The 23,795-nt window shown below is 39.0% G+C and overlaps 1 protein-coding gene across 2 annotated transcripts in view; it reads right to left on the bottom strand.

Moving 5' to 3' along the window:
* Positions 1-4,608: 4,608 nt before the first annotated feature.
* The window catches only part of ABCG2 (ATP-binding cassette, sub-family G (WHITE), member 2 (Junior blood group)), a 57,909-nt gene continuing 38,722 nt past the window's right edge, over positions 4,609-23,795 (bottom strand). For both annotated transcript variants that reach the window (XM_012724303.1, XM_012724304.1), the window contains exons 10-16: positions 19,097-19,179; positions 14,036-14,125; positions 13,702-13,826; positions 12,464-12,618; positions 8,618-8,707; positions 6,817-6,899; positions 4,609-4,814 (exon numbers count right to left, since the gene is read on the bottom strand). In XM_012724303.1, coding sequence (XP_012579757.1) covers positions 4,667-4,814; positions 6,817-6,899; positions 8,618-8,707; positions 12,464-12,618; positions 13,702-13,826; positions 14,036-14,125; positions 19,097-19,179 — 774 coding nt within the window. In that variant the 3' untranslated portion in view covers positions 4,609-4,666. The remainder of the gene's footprint in view (positions 4,815-6,816; positions 6,900-8,617; positions 8,708-12,463; positions 12,619-13,701; positions 13,827-14,035; positions 14,126-19,096; positions 19,180-23,795) is intronic.

The following is a 23,795-nucleotide window of genomic DNA, read 5'->3' as shown; positions in this document are numbered from 1 at the left end:
CCTTTCCCTATTTCTTGAAATTTCTCTTCCTTTGTTTGACAGGTTTGTCTTGTGTTCAGGGGAAAAGGGAGTTAAAGGACAGTTGTTAAGGAAAAGGCAGGCGCCCACCTGTTTCCATCTCCAGGCTGAGCCCGGCTCCCTCCCCTTTGCAGACCCTTGCCAATCTCCCCCCTTTTGTTTTCTTTTATATAAATAACCCTGCACCCTGCCAACAAGCAGGACAGTGGTCTTTCAGACATGAGTCTGCTGCCCTCTTCACTTGGTGACAAATTAAACCACTTTCTTTTTCCTCAAACTTGGTTTCCTTTTATCAGCGGAGGGAAACTGGGCCTTTTGGCAATACTTATGTTTCATGTTTCCTTTTGGCAATACGTACGTTGTCTTCAGTTTGTTTTGGTGCCTTTGTTTTCAGGCCATGGAGCTCAGCTTTAGGTTAGGTTCTGCTGTTTGGCGAAACATTTGCCCACCAGGGAACGGTTCCAAATTTGCTCAGGTCACGGTATACTGAATTTTCCTTCTCCCCCTATTCCCTTTGAAACCCTCACTGATTAAAAATCTTTGAGCACACTAAAATTTGACTTTTATGTATTTTATGTAAATCCTGTTGTTCATGTTGATACAAAATATATGGCTTTGAACACAATTGTTACCTAGTGATTGAATCAAAAAGATCAAATTTTATTGAATATAAGTTAATTAGCTTTAACTGCTTATTTACAACCTTAACTCAGTGTTTTCCAAGGAATCAGCTGGATTCCCAGGTCACCCCTCAGAGGTTTTAACTCAGTGGGGTGGGCTGGGGAAAACAAAAGTCTTTTCTTCATTCCTCTTTCTTACACAAGCACCTTAGTGTTTCTTAAGGTCAAGCTAGGGAACCCCACCCTAGGTAACAGCAAAGGTATATACAAGTATATGGGATAGAAAATTAAAGTTACTTCAATTTAGAATGTATCTTAAAGCTGTAATTTATTGCTCAGTGGAGATGAAAAGGCAGTCAACATATGAGTCAGCCATTTTTTAGTTTAGCTATTGATTAGTTTAAAAAACAGAAGGTCAAGATAGAAGCTATGTTTGGTAAGCTTTCTGATTTTGTTCCTTTAGAATCTTCATCCTATTAAGGATAAACAATAACCTTTGAGAGTTAGGTGAGGCTGTTGATAATCACAAACACGAATTGTTACAACTATTCAGGTTAGCTTGACACACAAATTTCTATGGAACTTAATAATTTGAATCATTCTTAAATCCTGATTCTGTCTTTACCAGGAAATTCTCAGATCTCATTTTTATACTTGAGAGAAGAATGTCACATATGAATGTCTACACAACACTTTACTATTTAAATTATTAAATTGGTGCTTTGGATTATGACTCCTTTAAGAATGTCTCGTATGGAATTATTCCTCAGATCAGAGCAACCCCCTTTGAAGGCCTGAAAAGTAAAAGTGAAATCCAATTCCTGCACATGGCCTGATCTCTACTGGTAGCTCATTCTCTAACACTCTTAGTTATATTAACTACTATCACAGAGATTGTATGGAGAGGACAACTTCAAAATTAATTCCAGATATAAGAATTGCATTGTGGGCCTTTCCTGGTGGTGCAACAGTGAGAACACTAAGAAGCTATCCACAACCATTTCAGCACAAGTTCAATCCTTGGCAAGGGAGCTGACTCACATGGCACAGCAGACCTCTCCTGTCTCATCTACTGCTCCACTCAGTGCGGAGGGAAGCAGAGGGTGAGATAGGAGAGGTCTGTTGTGCCATGTGAGTCAGCTCCGGGTCCAGGAATCGAACTCACGCCAAAGCGGCTGCAGCTAGCCTCGCAATGCTGTGCTTTAACCCACTGTGCCACCAGGAAGGGCCCCATATATTTATTGTATTATGAGGGAAGAGAGTATACAGAACAGTGTAAGAAGAGTAAACCAAAGTTCTGTGAAAAAAAGAAACTGTACCAAAAAAAAAAAATTAATGATTAGCTCTGAGATATCAGTTAGTAAAAGTGGGGTGTGGTAATGATGCTGGATTAAGCAAATATCATAAATACGTCCCATCAAGTTCAAAGATCAAAATATTTTGCTTTAGGGCCAGAAGGGACCACACCAGAAAAGTCACTAAGGGGACTCATGCTTCAGTAAATAACAGGTGGGTCGAGAGAAATACCTGAAAGCTGTGATCTGGGGTGGGAAAGCTGCCATGCAAACTGCAGTCTTCATATTGTGCCAACATGCTGGAAGGAAGAGTTGAATTATGTGGATACATATACCATTGGCAGAAGGGGGAAATATAAGGAGCTGTGTGCTCCCCACAGAACGGGGAGCAGTGAAAAGAACAAGGACACTGTTCTACACTGCATACCACCTACCCCCACACCAAAGGTGTGGAATTGATCTCGTGAAGCACTCTGATAGCACACAGAGGCTGAGGTCTAAAACCCCAGAGAAATTGCATCACTGATACCGCAAATACAAACCATTCCTCACAAAGCATTCACTCCAATAGCTAAATTCCTACAGACTTGTACACACTCACTGACACAGTGACTGCAAGAACAGGAATCCAGAAACCTAAATAGCCAGAAAAGGGCAAAGAAAAAAAGACATAAGCCACACTGCATACTGATGAAAAAGCAGAGGTAATGTGCATCTCTAGGTGACTATTATAGTGAGGTTTGCTAACATACTTCAGAAGACATGTGAACCTATACCTCTGAATAACAGAGTACTTCAGTTTAAAAAAAAAATATGAAACGAGGTAAATTTTCATTTAAATATGGTTTCTAAAGACCAAAGATGCTTGTAGTATGTTATCTTGAAAAGTCTGTTTACAACATCAGAAAAGCAAAAGGAGACAGAAAATGTTAGAGAAAAGACTGATCTTTTAAAGAATATATCCATGAAACTCTAGCCTTTTAAACTTTTCTGGTTTCCTTTCTATCTACCTATCTATCTATCTACACACACACACACACGCACGCACGCACACACATATGTTAATTTATATATACATATATGGTATGGCAGGGCACCCAGTGACATTAAGACATTTCAAAATGATGAATTCACAGGGGGACTATACAGTGGTGACCTTCAGCTCACTTATATTGCTAGAATTCTGAAAACTATTTACTTTTAATAGGGGAACTAAATGCAGCTAGACTGCTGAATTGGATCTTAGAACAAATGAATATTAATGGAAAACAGTGAAATCTAAATAATATGTAATTTAACAGTAATGTACCAATATTACAATAACTTTTTAGTTTTGTTGAATGTACCTGATTATATAACATTTAATTCTATGGGAAGGTGGCCACAGGGTAATCATTCTGCAGTATCTCTGCAACAACTTATCTAGAAATCTAAATTTATTCCAAAATTAAGTTTATAGACAACTGAATATGGTGTATAAAACTAGACCTTCAGAGATGGATGTGGTGTGGTATAGACATCTGTTGAGGAATGAAGCTGTACTTCTGAAGCATACACATTGTTGTAAACAATGTCACCTCCGTAAAAGTGAGTGAATGATTGAAATCTTTGAGAGCTGAGAACGATTTTACCAAATTCAATGAGGAGAGTTCTTTACAAAGGTAGCACAGAAAATATTAATGTTAATAGGTTCCCAAGGATATTCTAAAACACAACCAAATCATAAACCAGAACTACTCCAGGAAAAGTGATTTTTCTTGAGCCAGAATGTCCTAACAAGTTTGTTTCCAGAAACCCGATCTTTTATTCTAAGTCCAAAGGCTCAGCCAACACCTGCGATATAAATCGCAGAAATTGCGATAAATTGGGAAGTTGTTACAGTGTGAACGAGGTTGTCTGACTGTGGGTCCTCACCCATGCACTTAAAGGGACTTATAAGTTTCAACTACAGACACACACACACACACACACACACAAGTTAATAATGGGTTTATTTACGAGAAAAAGGAAGTGAATTACTCAGGGAAAAAAGAAAGAGAGGGAGATAAGAGGTTAAAGTGTCCTACCAGTTCCACTGAAATCCAATAAGGCTGCTTAACTTCACCCTCAGGTCCCAGCAATCCTCCCTTTGGTGAGGATGGGATTTGTACTTCTAGTGCCTGGGGTGGGGGTGGAGTCCATAAAACTGTATCTGTAGAGTCAGTTCAAGATATTCTTCCCCCCTAACAAAATCTCTGTAAGTTCTCTAAATTTTAAAATCATTAAAACTTTTTTTTTTAATCCTATAGACACTGGTTTTCTACTCTAGTTCCGATTTCATACTTTTACCATAGCATTAATACATTTGTTAATTATATTTATTAAATAATGGAAGATCTTTTAAGTTATTATAATAGAGAGGTAACTAACCCTATTGATTCTAAAGATGAGGAAACTGATACCAAAGAATTAATAACTTCCCAGAAATTTTTAGAATTCAACTTTGGCTTTTTTAGGCAAATAAACTAGAATTACCCTTTATGGTGTTGTCTGCCTATGTCATTAGTTTATGGCTTGGGATCTTTCATGAATGGTTTAGTTCATTGTGATTTCTATGAAATGTTCTATTGAAAATCTTGTCAAATAATGAAACAGCAAAGGAAAAGAAGACAAAAAACTTCAATGAATACTTAAAATAAATCAGGGTACTCTGTTTTTAATGGGTTGGATATACCATGTACATTAAAGAGGAACTCAAGAATATTTCTTAAGAAACAGTAGTTTTAGGTATGCAATTGTGAGGAAGATAATGATCATGCACCCCAAGGCTACGTGATTCCTCCACAGGCCCCAAGGTGAGAGATCGATGCCCTGGTTTAGCAAATATTCCTCGCCGGTACATCTGAAATTTAAGAGAAAACAAATATGACCATTCTTAACATCTGACATATTTTACTCAGCATATTCAATGCTCCTTAGAGAAGTCTGTGAGTTACCAAGACTTAGTTAATTTATCCCTTCATTTATAATAAATAATAGAGTCCTTACAACTCCACTGGGTACAGTGATACCCACATATAATAATAGTTCAGTTAATTCCTACAATCACCCTGTGGGGTAGGAATGATTCACACTTGGTAGCTTCTTATGTCCTCAGATTCACTTTTTCCAAAACTATGTCACTTCTCTTTTCAAAGGGCAGAAACATACCAAGCAATTTTTTTACATGTTCTCAATGTGGCAAACCTTAACTTTTAACAGAGGACATCTCAAGGCTCTTACTAAAATATCAAGTTCTTCAGAGACCCATTACTCACAAGCAATCAAACAAAACACACACAAAACACGGGCCTTTGCTGGTGGCACAGCGGGTTAAAGCACAGCACTAAAAAATTAAAGCCACTTCAGCATGAGTTCGATCCCTGTCCCAGAGGTGACCACATGGCGTGGCAGACCTCTCCTGACCTGCCTGCTAATCCCTCAGCAGTGTACTTCGTCAGTAGGCCTGTTCTGCTCCCCATTCTGTCTCTGGTGAACACTCTGACCACCCCTGCACCTCTGGCCTGTACCCCAGACCTCAGCAATAAGCTCCCCAGCAGGGATGGGGGTGGGAGGCAGGGGGTTGCAATGGAGTAACTACAGCAGGATAGATTGGGAACTTTCAAGCTGAAAAGCACCTGTGAGAGCCACAATTATCTGGTACCATTATTGGTGCAATTTTTAGGGCGTACCAGTTCCAAAAAAGTCATACCCAAAAGAAAGGGCATGAATAGGATAAAGAAAATTTCTCTTCATAAAATCTTTTAAAATTACAATTTGTCTCATTTAAGAATTAATTGTATCCTAACCGGAATGGTTATGAGATGTAGGAGACCAGAATTCTTTTCCCTCATGAATTAATGTATCAAAATTGATCCATTATCATCAGTAATTGAAAGGGAAGTTTTCTTCAATTTTCAAAACACCCTCTAATTTTATTGAAATCTACATTTCTTCTTGACATTATGCCAAAAAAAAAAAAAGGAATTTCCTTCTCAGCTTACTGAGATATGCATTTCTTTAGGAGAAAGAGACTTTAAATAGGGAGTATTCCAAGTCAGTTAAAAACAAAACACAATGATCTCATGATGTCCCCTAGCTGCAGGAAGAGGTCAAGTCAAGTGTCAGGATTGTAGAGAAAAACATTCACTCCCTTTCCACTCTTGTTACCCTTTTTGTTCTTCCTGTTGGCCATGGCTGGCCTCGAAGGAGGTCATAGGCTCCTGGTTCCATCCATATCATACAGCAGTATAGTTCAGATACTGGACTGCCCTGCTGGTTTACCAAAGCAGCCATTTCAAACTCAACTATTCTAAAAAGTAAAGATTTTAGGGCCCTCCCTGGTGGCGCAGCAGATTAAAGCACAGCACTAAGAAGCAAAAGCCACATCAGCATGAGTTCGATCCCGGCCCAGGAGGTGACCCACATAGCGTGGCAGACCTCTCCTGACCCACCCACTGCTCCCCTCAGCAGTGTACTGTTCTGCTCCCCAGTGTCTCTGGTGAATCCGCTCACCGCCCCTCACCTCTGGCCTGTACCCCCGTTCTGTATGCACAAATAAATAAATCTTAAAAAAAAAAGTAAACGTTTTAACCCACAATCAAAACAGCAATAGGATCTGTCAAAAAGTCCCAAATAAGCAAGGAACACACATTTCTTCAATTTATATACTATTTAGACCATAGCAGACTACTCAGGAGTTGTGCGGCACTTTCAAATACATTAAGTACAACTTAATTCATGAATGAGAAAGCCTAGGCCAGAGATGTCGGTGTCCCTGAAAGCACTCCTATCAGGTCTAATGACAGTGGCCTCTGTACATCACACTACAATAAGCAAACTCATGACACTGAATACAAACTTACATTGCAAATTCACAGGTACTGTTTGTTGTCACATTAAGGCCTGGGCAGAAGTTTTGTCCCAAAAATTCATTGTGCTGCAAAGCCTGTAATACAAAGAAGTCAGGGGATGGAAATTTTTAAATTTAAAAAACTTCCAAAACAATTACCACAATTCTTCCTACTTTAATCTTCATTGCTGTCTTTAAAACGAAACACACTTCAGGCCCTCCCTGGTGGCTCAGTAGGTTAAAGCACAGCACTAAGAAGCTAAAGCCACTTCAGCATGAGTTCAAGTCCCGCCTGCCCCGGTGGTGACCACATGGTGTGGCAGACCTCTCCTGACCCGCCTGCTGCTCCCCTCAGCAGAGTACTTTGTCGATCTGCCTGCTCTGCTCTCCTCTCTGTCTCTGGTGAATCCTCCCACTGCCCCTGTACCTCTGGCCTATAGCCCAGCTCTGTATGCATAAATAAATAATTTTAATAAATAAATAATTAAAACACACACACACACACACACACACACACACACCTCACATTCACAGTCCTGTCACACCAAAGCAACTAAAATTTTCCCTGGCAATCAAAAGGACCACGCCTGGGGTTTTATTTACTAATACAGAGGAAATAAAGTATTTTGGCCAAGAGGTAGGAACTCTGGTGATATGATCCCACAGCCCCTTCCTCCTTCTTTCTGCAATTTTGGAGTTCCATAAGCACTATAACTAAAAAGCTACAGTGGTTTACAATTGATACCATAATTTCAGGTCTAGCCTCCTAGCCAGGAGTGGATCCAGCTGAGGTGGCAGTGCTGAGCCCCGGCCACTATAGGCCACGAAGGGGTTGTGTCTCATGAAACCACAGCAGGAACTTGGCTGACTCTCAGGCAAACAAAACAGAGATAGATTTGTTTAGAAAAAGAAAAAGTTTACTGAAGAGAAAAGGAGCAGTAATAAAGGGGGACTCCCAGTTGGTGGAACCAGGTGGGGAGGATTAAGGAACCCCATGTGGAGTCTTGCCTCAGGGAATATAGACCTTCCTTGCCTGATTCTAAAGCCCTGTCAGTCTCTCTGATTGGTTAGACCTGATCTCACTCACTATCCTGTTGTCTACTTGCCCAGAACTAAGTCTCTATGCTCCCACCCTTCTGGGAGCACACTTTTCTTTATCACCTTCATTCCAGAATGTCCCAATTGCCCCTAATCCTGGAGGTGTTTGATTAGTCCTCTTTGGAATTTGTTGCCCTTATCTCTGGCGGCTTCCTTAACTCTCCTGAAGTCCCTGCAGCACTGTCCCTGAAGCTGCCTAATTATCCCTACCTTGCCCAAAGACTCACAATGACAATTCTTGATGTTTGTTATGATCAAAACTAGTTATAATTACTGAGAGTTAGAAATTCAATTATGGTATATTAAAACAAGTTACTTAGGAGACTGTTAGCTTTCTCGTAATAATAATGGCTGTATAATATGATCTTTGTTTTACTTCTAATTTCTTCCAATATAAAATATGTATTTTAAACTCCCATCATCTCCTTTACCTCCTGATTGAACTGAAATACAACTGTGATTTTTTTTTAGCATCAACTAGTCAATTCTATTTCCTTCATATGAGCTATCTCCCTACCCTCCACCTTCTTCAAACAACAGGGGCCCTGTGGAAACCCCAGGTGATTATCCAAGACTTAATAGGAAAACTATCATTCATTGCTTCTTGAAGAAGATTCTGTGAGACTTTCACAGCTGTGAGATGGTTAGGTTAGGCTTTATTTTAGTTGTTTCGTAGCTTGAGAACAATGAACCAATCACAATGTCAGAAAACTTACCGCATAGCCATAACGAGGAAGACTTAAGTATTGAAGCCATGAGAGCCAAGGCACAACAGTTCTGAGATTTACCAACAGACCTGAAAATATCTAGAAGAGAAGATATCAAGAATAAGAATTTAAAATCCCCTATAATCTTGGAAGCAAGTGCTAAGGCTAACTCTTTCTTGAAATTTCTTCCACTACCCCAAAGACTTGTCATACCCTCTTCAAATGTATACAGTATTACAGCTAAGGTTGATTGTGGTTTTAAAGAAAGACCATGTATCTAATAAAGTATATTTCATTTAACTGGAAATCCTTTACTCAATACTTTTCCTTTCCTAACTGCACAAAATGGAAGGTCAATGACACTGTTCTAATGATACAGCCAACAAACACACCAGAATACACTGTGAGCATCTTTTCCTCCTCTCATTGACATTTCCATAACACAGAAGTATTTATTACAAGGGTTTGCATTCTATCATATAACTTCAGGAATAATTCAGGGTTCATAATGCATGCTTAAAATGATCGAAAAAAATCTGGCATTGGCACATAGTATAATGTGGTGAAGCACAGTATAAATATGGCCACAACATAAAATATACCAGAAAGCAGTACTGCAGTGGAAATTCCAGGAAGGAACACTTCAGCTAGAGACACTATATGATAGAAAGTTCATATAAATCTCCTAACTGATTGATGTCAGGTATGCAGGGATGCCTACATTACTAATGTGACTACTTGACCTAGCCAAGTGCTTAGTTTATAACATACAGCAACTGGTAACACGCAGCTGAGAAAACAGCTGGTTTTATCACTGATTTTAAAAGTTCTATGTATATCAAATGAAACAGTTTTATATGTTAGAGACATTTTACTTCTTGGATGACATAGACTAATAGGCAAGTTTTAAACTCTCTCGATAATATTTAGATTGGTAATTTTCAATTTTGCAAGTGGGAAGAATTGAATTTTGGTAAGAATCTGTGCTAATCAATAATACCTTATAAAGAGATCTAATCCTAATTCCAAGTCTAGCAGAAAGAGCATGAATGGTATTAACTAAAAGGCTCTCCATTTCTCTTGATTAGTAGGAAAATAAGATAACAGGTTCCTATCACCTGTAATTTAAATATGTGCTTGCAAAGTTTAGGGGCTTATAAGATCAGCATTAAGTAGGTCTTTAAAAAAATGGAGTTTAGATTGGCAAGGTATGGAAGGTGGGTAATTTACATCGAAGCTCAACCCCTACTCAGAGGAAGGGCTTGGGCTTCTGGATGCTAATTGATCTAATTGATCACAGAGCACTAATTGCTGCTCTGGATGGGGTGGGAGCTGAGAATTAACCCATTCTCTCTCAGTTCCCAGTGGGGTTCCAGTTCTGACCTGGCAGGCCACTGACCCAGTTCCCCTCCTTTCTGAGTATAGAAGATAAGCTTCCATTTCAGCAGCTGCTCTTGCTCTTCTAAGACATTCAAATCAATGAAGAACATCCCTGAAGGATTTCACTAGCATGATTTTTAAATCATACAGAAGTGACTGTGTGAGAAGCAACTGAGACAATTTGTCAGAGGAAGAGAATCTTAATGGGTTAATGTTAATCTGAATTTTTTCTTCCAAAAGCACATGTAACTGTTACAGAATTCTGCATTGAAGCAAGCTGTCCAATCATGTCTGCAGGGCCATGGTATGAGTATCTCTGGGCAAACAGTGCCACTAATGAAAAGTCAGTCAAATACTCTACACCAAAATAAATTAACTATTTGATTACTTGGGCTCAGGATCTATTTGGCGATGAAACTCTTTTCCAAGATTGATGTCCCACTCCCCAAAAACTTTATGATGTGGCAAAGACTATCTAATATCTATTCCAGGTTATGTCAATTACCAGCATTTGATTCTGTGATGCAGCCCAGCTCAATGTCTCCTTGAAGCACTTATTTTTTTGCTCAGGTGTTTGATATGATTATCAGGCATGATTGGCAGGTCTTCAGGGAATAATTGAGAAGCTTGGGCAGAAAGATAAATATCTCTTCTAAAACAGTTCTCTTTTGCTAGAACAGTCACTGCTATCTGTTATGGTGACAACAAGTTTTTTGGAAACAGAAATGAAAACACAACTATTGTCTATATCTACTCATCAAATTGTCCCCAAAAGAAGTTTGGTCTAAACCCTTCAGAGTGAGGAGTTGAGGACACAGTCAAACCTGAGGCACTGTCAACCACTCCTCCATTTTCACAGTGACATTTGGCTGTAATATGTGGTGACTATCCTGTAGTTTATTTGTTTACACGTTATTCTTTTACTAAAGAAAATCACTAAGTCTATTTCAGGTGACAGCAACAAATTATTAAGAATTCCTGGCCCTCCTGGTGGCGCAGTGGGTTAAAGCACTGCACTGAGAAGTTTAAGCCACTGCCCATGAGTTCCAATTCCCGCCTGCCCAGGGGGTGACCACGTGGCTGGCAGACCTCTCCTGACCCGCCCGCTGCTCCCCTCAGCAGTGTACTTCCTCCATCTGTCTGTTCTTCACCCCACTCTGTCCCTGGTGAATCCTCTCACCCTCTGCATCTCTGGCCTGTACCCCAGTTCTGTATGAATAAATAAATTAAAAAAAAAAATTCCCAAAATTCATTACCAAGCTTACAGAACAAATTTCCTAATAATACTATCAGACCAGGTTCATTCTACTTTTATTTTATAAATAAAAAGAATTCTTTAAGTTTTCTGTAAGATTTCAAACAGATGATTTGTACCACTTTGGGTAACATTTTAGTTTGAAGTCTCTGTTAGTGCTTTTATAGTTAAGAATATAATACAAAATTTTTCCCCCCCTAAAATTTATGATTGCAGTTTAAATCACCATATAATGTGTGTGGTATGGTATTTTTCTTTTTTCCTTTTAAGCTGAGAGAGCAGGTTTGTTATTTAAAAAAGAAAGGAAAGGAGAAAAATACACTTGCACAGACACGTGGCAGGAAGAGCTGTCTCTGAAAGAGTCAGATTCGTTAAGAGACGCCTGTATCATCACAGGCGGGTAGGAGAGCTGCTGTGATATACAAGTAACTGAAGTTATTTCTAATGCCTTTATTTTTCATCTTTATGTAGGATTTTATTCACATGAACTTGCCTGAATTAAAAATAAATAAATAAATAAATGGAAATACACTGATGTAAGGAAGTACAGGAACCCCAGTACTGTGTAGACTCTGGAATTCTTCCATTATTTTAAACACTCCCTTTCAAAATACAGGAGGAACCCTAAATCAACTACCTAGGCCACATGCTGATTGCTCTAGTTCTCACCATGCTTAGTTCTTCCCCTTGAAAGGTAGTTGATCACCCCAACCACCTTAGCCACTGGGTAAGCAGCTGGCAGTCTTAAGGTCAGTGCAGAAGTCAGGCAACTAACCTGTCATTTTTATGAGGGAATCTTCCAATCAAAATGGTTGGTTTTTGAGGTGCAAATCTACCAAGATTTCATTCAATGTTACCAAGAAGCATCTTTTTCTTACTTTAACTCTTTTTTTTTTTAAACTAAGGTAGCATTAGTGCACAACACTGTATATTATTTAAGGAAATAGGTTTATCACGCTCAAGAAGCATCTTGTAAAAGTTCATCCTGTTAACTAAATGTTATAGAAACTATTTTACCACAGTAGCAAAAAAAGGCTGAATAAGGTCAAGAAAAAGCTGACATGTTTTCTCATAAAAGCTACACTTCACTATAAGGCCCCCTTAAAGCAGACCGACCCCATTTACAGAGTCCTCCAAGCAGATTTTCCTCGACAAAAGATTTTTCAACAAGCCAAGAGGGAGAAACAATCACCTCTGAGAGATGTATGATTCCTACTCACCATCATGAACACAAAAGAGATGGTCATAAGCAGAGTTGCTATGGAGACCACACTCTGACCTGCTGCTATGGCCAGTGACATGGAGCTGGCCGCATATGCCACCATCATCAGGGTGAACATCATAATGAAGAAGGACGCTACTTCCGGTTTCAGTCCTTAGGAAGGAAAGAAGAGGTCAGTCCATGATCTGTATGCTGAGAAGCTACTAACAAGAATTTAAAAATTTACCTACTACCCAACCACCCTGGGTCATGAGTTTCATCACCACTCTACTATAGAGTAGCATGACCCTTTTATACAGTTTTTTATACTCACTATGTAAGTACTTTTCCATATCATGCTGTGCACCTTTATATGTAATTGTTCATAATTTTCTGAGTTCCTGAGACTGAAGACTACAGGCAAAACAACTGACGAGAATTCTACTGCCTATCTAACAAGTATGAAGTATGTTTATTAAACCAATAAGCCCCTAAATGTCACTACCTTCATTTATCTCCATATATATATATATATATATGTATGTATATATGTTCTTCGTATATATGTATACACACACACACTCACAGAGTCATGAGTGGCTTGCCAGACCACATATAGATAGGTCCGTAGAGGCTATATCACATAACCCATGTTTATGGCAGACTACAACAGTTAGGCTTGTGTAATACAGTCATTAAACAACACACAGAGGGACCCTCCCTGGTGGCACCATAGGTTATAAAGTGCAGCACTAAGAAGCTAAAGCCACTTCAGCATGAGTTCGATCCCCACCCTGGAGGTGATCCACACGGCACAGCAGACCTCTCCTGGCACGCCCGCTGCTCCCCTCAACAATGTACTTCATCAGTCAGCCTGTTCTGCTCCCCACTGTCTCTGGTGAATCCTCTCACGCCCCTGTACCTCTGGCCTGTACCCCACTTCTGTATGCATAAATAAACAAATATTTTTTAAAAATGCACAGAAAAGTATAGCTAGGTAATAAATATTCCTCTTCAGCTCTTGTATCTGGTTTAGTTTTATGAATTCTTTCCATGTGTGTATGTGATGCACAGCACTTCTGAGTTAAACAAAATTTTACATAAAAATTAATTCGGTAAAAGTACTAACAGACGTATCTCAGTGAACAACTATTTGAGAAAATGCATAATAGCTCGGTGTCACAGCTTGGCAAAAACATGCTTTCTCCCCTTAACACCCAAGACTAAAGACATACTTTTGTCTCAGTGTTTACTTACCTAACAAGAAGTATGTTATACAAGTAAATATAATACTTGGCAACATCCTCATGGGCAGTAAATCTGATAACAATTTTCCAAAGAAATAAGATGACACCCTGTAGTAGCCACTGATATATTCATGTCTAAAAAACAAAAACACATACCGGCACCCTACATCAGTTTTGGAAGACAACAGGTTCACCGTGCTCATGTTTCTTTCCAGCCTTTTGATGCCTTTTCTCAATCAATATAAGGAACCCCCAAGATCCCATCTATAGTCTAATTCTGGGGCAACAGCTTGATCAATCTCCTTAGAAGCCAGACAGCCGCCTGCTGGAACAAACACACTCACATAAAGAGCTTCTTTTCCACCACGAACAGCTCCACAGCTGACACACTGCTGAAACACTGGTTGGTGGTCAGGAAGAAGAGCACTCCAGCTCTGTGATGAGAGACAGGGACAAAAGCACCACAGTCTATAAATATTTCTAGATCAATTTTCCATCTGAAAAACTCTGTCCTTAAATGATTCAACATTAAACAGACCACCATTCTGGTTAAAACAGAGGGGAAGTACAGACCCCATCGGGGCTCCAGCCACTATTTCTGTCTCTAAGGTACCTTAAAAGCCCAGGTAGCATCGTTCGAAATGCACAGCCTTAGGTTGCTATATGGACTGAATTATGCTCCTTCCCCTCCACCACCCCCACAAATTTCTCTCTTGAAGCCTTAAGTCTCAATGTGGTGACTTTTGGAGTTGTTGGAGTTTGGGGTCTTTGGGAGGTAATTAGATTTGGGTGAGGGCATGAGGATAGAGTCTGCATGATAAAATTAGTGACCTTAGAGGAAGAGAGACAGCAGAACTCTCTCTGTACCTGCCCAAGACAAGATGGCCATTGGAAGTCAGCAACTGTTCTCTCATTAGAACCCAGTCACACTGGCACCCTGTTCTCCAGAAATGGGGAAGAAATAAATTTCTACTATTTAAGTCACCTAGTCTGGTTTCTTTGTTATGACATTCAGGTGACAAATACAATGATGATGAAATTGCTATTACCCTGAATTTAAACTAAAATTTCAACTACCAGAGCTAAGACATGAACAAAGAAAACAGTATGCTGAACAATGTCTGTGAGTGCTAAAATGTCCAGACATACATAATATTTTTTTTTTAGCAAATGAACATATATACACACAGAGAGAAAGCTATCGGAAAAGTAAATTTTTATACAATAATTAATAGGAAATAGCCAGACCCAGCACACAGTTATACAAGTTTCTGCACAAAATGAAAATCAAAGGAATATAGAACATGGCAACAATTCAGCTTAATTTGGTAAGTCTTACATCTAATAGTACAATAATGTTCATGAATTTAAGCTAGAAGAGAATGCCTTCTAAGTCATAAGAATATCTATTAACAATATCTATTAAGTTAAATAGAGCTAACATAAAACCCAACTTGTCAGTTAATACGGTTAGAGAAAAGCAAAGGTTTCTCTCTGGCATAAATCAGTCCCAAAGTAGATAAACAAAACATTGTGCTTCCCCAGCAACTTCAAAGGACAAATAAGTGGAAGCAAGCATTAATCAAGAATACAGATCAAAATAAATCCAATGTGCTTCCTTTTATTTTTTTATTTATTTATTTTGTTTTATGTGAAAGAACTGGGGTGTAGGCCAGAGGGGTGTGATATGGGGTAGGGGGAGATGAGGACAGAGAGAAGGGATTCACCAGAGACAGGGTGGAGCAGAGCAGGCAGATCACACTGAACACTGATCACACAGAACAGGCAGAACACACTACTGAGAGAAGCAGCAGGTGAGACAGGAAAGGTCTGCTGTGCCACGTGGGTCAGCTCATGTGCAGGGGATCAAGCTCAGACCACAGTATCGACAGTGCTGAAACTCAACCCAAGAGAGGCCCAGATCCAATCCACTTTCCCCTAAAAACATTTTTGAAAAAGCCTAAAGGTGGGCCCTCCCTAGTGGCACAATGGGTTAATGCCCTCGGCAGTGTACTTCATTAATCTATGTGTTCTGCTCCCCACTCTGTCTCTGGTGAATCTTCTCACCATCTCTGCACCTCTGGCCTGTACCCCAGTTCTGTATGCATAAAATAAATCTTAAAAAAAAAAAGAAAAAACTAAAGCTCTTCTACATTTTTCTGGAGTCTACCAAGAGCTTTAATGTTATATATTTTTAAAATTCCAGTTGAGGTCAGGCTTCCTAACATTTAAAAAAAAGATTTGCTTATTTATGCATACAAGATGTGGGGTACAGGCCAGGGGTGTTTGGGGGGTTGGTGGCAGAAGGTTGAGAGGATTCACCAGATACAGAGTGGGTTACAGAACAGGCAGATACACCAAAATACATTGCTGAAGGGAGCAGCAGGTGAAACAGAAGAGGTCTGCTGTGCCATGTGGGCCACCTCTCTGGCCAGGGATCAAACTCGTGCTGCAGTGGCTGCGGACAGCTTCATAGTGCTGCACTTTAGCCCTTGTGCCACCAGGGGGGTCCCCTTTCCAATTTTTCCACCAAAATGTTTCCCCTACATAAAACACAAAAGTTCCAAAAGCCCTAGATCCCTGTAATAAATTGGTCTGTGTTGGATTAAAATATAGGACTCTACAAGGGAAATGTATGACAATTACTAGTAAGTTTGCAAATAATCCAGAAAATACCCCTCAGGAAAGGTAAAGAGAAAAATGGCATTATTCTGGAAAAGAGCAGCAACAATGATCTCATTGCAGAGTTAACACTACCTGATTCCACACTAGAGATATTTTATGGCCCTCCCTGGTGGCGCAGCGGGTTAAAGCACAGCACTGAGAAGCTAAAGCCACTTCCGCATGAGTTCGATTCCTGCCTGCCCCGGAGGTGACCACATGGCACGGCAGACCTCTCCTGACCCGCCCGCTGCTCCCCTCAGCAGTGTATTTGTCGATCTGCTGTTCTGCTCCCTACTCTGTCTCTGGTGAAGCCTCTCGTCACCCCTCAGCCTCTGGCCTGTACCCCAGTTCTGTATGTACAAATAAATAAATCTTAAAAAAAAAAAAATGGAACTTATGTTCCTTGTTCTTTCTTCAGTCTTTTCCAGTCATCAAAGTAGTCTACTTAATCTACTGCAACTTTCCTTTATAGTAACACAGGCATAACAATACCATTCACCTCTCTGCTCTAAGGGCTGATCTGAGATAGTGGGTATATTGGGGTCCAGTATGTGGCTCAGAGTTGTTCTCAGAACACAAAGTTCAAGGAGACTCGGTGATCTTCACCACTGCTAAGCACCTTTGATCAGAGCATGCTAGGCACCAGAGACTCATCATATTTTGAAAATTAAATTAACATTGTATTATGGCATCATATTAGTTTTTTTTTTTTTTTAAGATTTATTTATTTGTGCATACAGAACTGGGGTACAGGCCAGAGGCTCAGGGGAAGCGAGAGTCTTCATCAGAGACAGAGTGCGGAACAGAACAGGCAGAACGACAAAGTACACTGCTGAGGGGAGCAGCGGGCGGGTCAGGAGAGGTCTACCATGCCAGGGCAGGCGGGAATCGAACTCATGCGGAAGTGGCTTTAGCCTCTCAGTGCTGTGCTCCAACCCGCTGAGCCAGCAGGGAGGGCCAACATCATATTAATTTTAAGTCTGTATCATTTTAAACCAATGCATATACCACATAAAGTTCACCATTAAAAAGTTCAATTCTGGCCCTCCCTGGTGGCGCAGCAGGTTAAAGCACAGCACTAAGAAGCTAAAGTCCCTTCAGCATGAGTTGGATCCCCACCGGCTCCGGAGGTGACCACATGGCGTGGCAGATCTCTCCTGACCCGCCCGCTGCTCCCCTCAACAGTGTACTTCGTCGATCTGCCTGTTCTGCTCCCTGCTCTGTCAATGGTGAAGCCTCTTACCGCCCCTGAGCCTCTGGCTTGTACCCCAGCTCTGTATGCACAAATAAATAAATCTTTAAAAAAAAAAAAAGTTCAATTCTATACTGCACCAAACAATTGACCCTTTTCACCTGTTTGACCCTTACTCATCTGCCCCTTTCAGCAACCACTAATTCGGTCTTAGAGTCCCAAATTTATTTTGTTCTATTTAGCTCATTCATTTGATAAAAGGGTATTTTTAAGGATACATCACTGTGAGGGGTAAACTAAACACTACATAAGAGAAAAAACTGACTTCCACCCACCTCTTCATGTCAAATAAGTTAAAATGTAGTAAGAAAACTGACAGGGAATTAAAAAAAGATATATGAGCCAGGAAAACTTTTGTGCATCAAAGGGCACTATCAACTGAGTGAAAAGACAACCCTACAGAGTGGCAGGAAATATTTGCAAATCATGTATCAGGTTAATACCAGAAATATGTAGCAAATTTTATTTTTTAGTTCAACAAAATATACACTTTAAAAATGGGCAAAGACTTGACTAGACATTTCTGTACAGAAGATATACAAGTGGTCAGTAAGCAAGTGAAAAGGTATTCAACAACAATGGGCATTATAGTAAATATTATAAAAGTTGGAGACAAAATAATGAGTGTTGACAAGATTGAAGGGAAATTGTACACTACTAGTAGGAATGCAAAATGGTGCGGTTGCTCTAGAAGGCAGAATGGAAATTCCTCAAAATAAGATAGAATTACCAAATGATGTAATAACTCCATTTCTGGATATATACAAAAAAGAATTTAAAGCAAGACACAAATCAACACATTCATATTTACACTGGCATTATGCAAAATATTGAAAAAGTAGAAATAACTCAAGAGTCTATGGGCAAATGGTATAGGCATACAATGGAAACTTACTCAGCACTCAAAAGAAAGGAAATTCTGACATATGCTATGACATGGGTGAACACTGAAGATATTATGCTACGGGAAATAATCTGGTCACCAAAGGACAAATACTGTCTGATTTCACCCATAAGAGGTCCTGAAAGTTGCCAAATCCAGATAAAGTATAATTGTGGTTTTCAGGGACTGGGATAAGTATGGGAGAATGAGGAATTAGTATTCAATGGGTACAGAGATTAAGTTTGGGAAGATGAAAAAGTCCTAGAGTTGGATGGTAGTGATGAGTGCACAACAATGTAAATATAAATGTTAAGAGGGTAAATACTACATTCTGTGCATTTCACCTATATGTGTATATGTATTGATGTGAAATATATATGTATGTGTATGTATATATATATATATACACACATACATATACATACATACACACTTGTGTATATAAATACATGCAAGTGTGTGTATTTAGGGGGGTGTGTGCGTGTATAAACTCTAACATTCAGCTATTCCTCAATTTGCCCTGTAACTGTCTCAAGTTTAAATTAATACATTTCCATAAGCTCAAAGCAAAAGCACAATCTCAAAATGAAGATCCCAATTACTTACCTGTTCTGGATTCCTGCAGGGTCATTTTTTAGATCATAGAAAATGGCACCAACAACGAGGCCCAAGATGATTGTTACAATTATCTTTTCAAAACAAAAGTAAAAATAAAAAAGAGCTTAAATTAAAGGTAAAATTCATATGCCATCTAATCCTATCATAACATATGTAGCTACATAATCACATTTCTCCATTGAGATAGGAACTTTAAATGATTGGACCAAAGTCCATGGAGAATATAAAACAGAGTTATGTCACTAGAGTGCTTTGCAAGTTAAAGTCAAACAAACAAAACCAAACTAACTCGGAGTCCATCTGCATGTGTGGGAGACTGACAGACAAAGAGCACAGCTGGAAAGCTAAGATTCTTCCCAGGACTTCAGCAGGCACTGCTGGGTCAGGACCCACTTCAGGGCCTGTGGCTGCATAGTGAGAGGCAGAACAAGCAAAGTCGCAACAAAACAGTTTGGGCAATAAAATAAAATTCAAGTTGTTAAAGAGTTTTGACCTGAACTCACCTTTGACCTGAACTCAACCTGAATGAACACTTATGGTTTTAGATTTCAAGAGGTAAAAGTAAAAACAGGATATCTTTTACTCATAACTATGAAAATAAATACAATTTTAAAAGAACACAAAGAAAAATTCTAACAATGAAATTTTGCACAGTAAGGAAGCAGGGGTGAGCTAGGGTCCCCTCAGATGACCTGGGAGGAGTCTATGCCTGCCCTAGAAAAATGCACTGTCATTGTCATCAAAGCACTCAGCCAGCTTTCCTGATGGCACCCAATGCTTCCATGCCACATGCTGTCCCAGCATTTACCAACACAGCCAGGCCAGCTCGTGGTCAAAGTGCGAATGAACTGCCATGCTTGGGCCACTCTGACCTCCCTTCACTTACTCAGTGTGTTTGAAGGCTTCTGAGAAGATTGACAAATATCATTTTTGTTTTTAAGACTGACAGAAATCCACAAGAACAAGTCTATGCTATATCATGATATTAATTCAGTTGAGGAATTTTTTTGTAATTAAAAATTTTACTTTATTTTTAAATTAAATTTATTTATTTTCTTACATCATTGCTCATTTTTGTATACTGTATGAACCCTTCTAGACCCCCTCACCCCCACCTCTCTTGCAGTATGCCTCAAATCTACCGTCAGCTTGCAAGTTTTGTCTTTTCACTTTATCTACATTCTATATATCTATCTTTTTCCTTTTGATTTATTGCACTTAACATAATCCTTTCCATGTTGCTGCAAATGGTAAGAGTTTATCTTTTCTGATTAGTAGAGGAAATTCTTATTGTATTTAATATTATAGTAACCATAAAAACATAAGAGATGACAGCAATATATATATATATACACAACATATGTATGTCACCATATATTGTGGAATCCTCACAGTTCAAGCCTAAAGTATCTTAGTACTACCTAACAATCCAGCAGTAACAAGACTGGAATGTCAAGGCCACTGAGCATAAAGCAAATCAAAGTAGATCACGGGATTTTCGTCTTTGAAGCCTAGTTTGGAAAACCATAGTCTGGAAAGACTATGATTTGAGGTCTTAAGTTCCCTTGCTTGGGTCCTCCCTGGTGGTGGGTTAGGACACAGCACTGAAATCTGGCTGCAGCCGCCTCAGTGCTAGTTCGATTCCTAACCCTGAAGGTGACCCACATGGCACAGCAGACCTATCCTGACCTGCCCACTGCTCTCCTCAGCAGTGTACTTTGTCAGTTGGCCTGTTCTGTTCCCCACTGTCTCTAGTGAATCCTCTCACCATTCCTGCACCTCTAGCCTGTACCCCAGTTCTGTATACATAAATAAATAAATCTTAGGAAAAAAAGAAGCTTCTTTGAAAAAAAAAGTTCCCTTGCGTGTTTAAAAGATGAAAATGTGAACAAATTCTTGCCCTGGTATATTTTAATTGTCCCCAGAATATATTGTACTTTATGTCAAAAAATATAATCTCCAAAATAAATTATGATGATCACATCAACATGCACACACGTGCATACATACCATAATCTCATAATTTATATATTCACACAATATAACTTTAAGAACGTGCAGATGTTGCAACACTGTATTTTTGTCTACAAATCTGATATACCAGCAAACTGTCAATATTATTATCAGGATGTTTCTTAATGGCTTCAAAGTCCAAAGGACTTTCAAAGTCAGCATTCAACTTATTACAAAATGATTGATTCTGTAATTTTGTTGTACTTTTTTACAAGATGTGTCTGTTATTCTTTCTTGAATCAAAGAAAATAAACAGGAAGATAAACATTACACAACAAAGCAAGAGACATTATGATTCTGGGTATCTGGCCTCTGTTTTGAACAGAAGAGGGACAGGGTGTGGGGGTGGGGGTGGGGTCCGGCATAGAAGAAATTCCCTAAATGTCATTCTACCTTTGATCAAATGTGTTTACTATTTCTTGAGTTCGGAGGGATGCCCATGGCAGTCACTAAAAAATTAATCCACATTTCAAATGTTAAATTTGATCAGGAAGCACTTGGCACATTAAATCTCATACAGATGATCCATTCATTCCAAGATCTTCCAAATAAAACCTTTAGTTAAATGTATTATCATAAGCAAAGTCTGAATCTTATAAACAGCCAAGTTCAAATCTAAATATAGCTGTAAGATTACAGACATGAGATTTGTCAACAGGAAGTGATTAAACATTTCAATAGGTCCAATGCATATACTTAGAGAAGTGAACATAAAGCAAGATTAAAAACCCTAAGTTAAGTGATGTCTTCATCCATGAGCTAAGAATACTTTTTAACATTTCTTTTGTGGTAAAAAAAAAAAATTTTAGTATTTTTTGCCACATGAAATTCAAATTTCAGTGTCTGCAATTCCAGTTTACTGGAGCACAGTCATGCTAGTTTGCTCAGAGAGATGCAGATGTTTATCCTTATTGTATGATTATTTGAGGTAACTAACTGCTCTGAACATTACTGGGATTCTTTTGTGGAATTAAGTCCTTTGTGAAAACAGGCTGAGCCGTGGAAGCATAAGCCTGGCATCAGCATCTGAAGAAAGCCTCACACCAAAAATGCAGAATGTAAGGTATTAGATAGCTTCACATTAGAATCACACTCTGCCCAGAACTACTATCTATGTGACTCCCAAACCACTTTCAGAAGCAAAAGAAATTTATTTTATTATAAATAGAAATTTATTCTATTTATTATAAAAGAAATCTAATGAATAAATCACATGGAATAATTCACTGTCACATAACCTCACTGTTGAATCTTAATAATTTCATCCACCAAACTTGTTTCCAAATGAATCATGTCCACTCAAAAAATAAATAACGTACCCTTGGTCCCCTAGGGGTTAAGTCTCAGTGCTAATACTATGATGGCCTGAATTCCACCCACTACCAGTGAGATGACCCACATGGTGCAGCAGACTTCTCCTGTTTTGCCTTGCTCTGTTCTCCACTCTATCTCTGGTGAGTCCTCTCCATACCTCTGGCTTACACTCTGCTTCCTCTATGCAAAAATTAAAAAAAAAAAAGAACTTAAAATCTTGGATTAATATAGTACATAAAAATGCTCATGTTCTGACAAAAATGCCAAATACCAAGTGTGTCGAATAATAAAAATGTTTGAAACAGTATGGTCAAATAGGTTCTCCAATGAGCACTTAGAAGGGGACTAAAGTATGAGAATTATTGAGCACTTGATAAGGGGGTGATAGTATTTCATTAGATGACAACACCCCCCCCCCCCTATCTTTTAGGTCTCAACAGAAGTTCTATGATCAGACAATCCCCAAGTTAACTGGCTAAATTGATTTCCTCAGAAAAGATGGGCCAAGAATTGGGAATACTAATGCTTTTTTATGATGAAGAGCTTAAGAAAAACCATAAAAAAGTAACATTAACTACTAACAAACCCAGCCAAAAAGGGAAAAAAAAAAAAAAGACATCATTTTACCTTAAATAAAAGAAAGCTAATCTGACAGTTAGTGAATAACCTTATTCAAAGGAAGTCAAATGTGCTTAATATCTTTATGTTCATTGTAAATTGGTTTATGTAGCTAGTGTTTGCTTAAGATTAGAATCTCTAAATAATGATGGTCAACTATAAGGCACAGCATATGCACAGAACATCCCCTCACACAGAGCCCTGTGCCCCGACGGTTTTCGAGTGCATTCGGTGTGATCCAGGCAAAAGCTTCCCTGACCACTTGATTTCTCTCCCCTGTATCCCTCTCTCATTATTCCTTCCCTTTTTCCTCTTCCTTTTTCTTACATCTCTCGTTAGACTTGCTCTGTCCCTCCTCATAAGAAAATTAGCCCCACGAGAACAGGGCTGTTCCCCCATCTTGTTCACTGTTCCCCAAATGCTGTACATGGCCAGTGAGTAAGTGTACCAATCAGAAAACCCCAAGTGCAGCTAAGCTTTTTGTTTTCTTTGTCATTAAAAAAAATTATTATTTTTTCTTTTTTTTCTTCAACATTTATCCATTATAGCTGGTCTTAATCAACAAAAATCCTGATTTAGGTACTCAGTTAAAAAAAAAAAGGTTTGCCATAATGTGTTTTCCCTGTTGGGCAGAATTACATAAATGGGAGGGTGGGCAGGAGAGAAACATTATCCTAAAATATCAATAGATCATAGCAGAAGGAACCTTCCCCAACCGCACAATTACAAGACACTCTCAGGT

Source organism: Condylura cristata, unplaced genomic scaffold (genome assembly GCF_000260355.1).
Source record: "Condylura cristata isolate star-nosed mole 26May11 unplaced genomic scaffold, ConCri1.0 scaffold00012, whole genome shotgun sequence".
NCBI lineage: Eukaryota > Metazoa > Chordata > Mammalia > Eulipotyphla > Talpidae > Condylura > Condylura cristata.
This window is presented reverse-complemented; position numbering and strand designations above follow the sequence as displayed.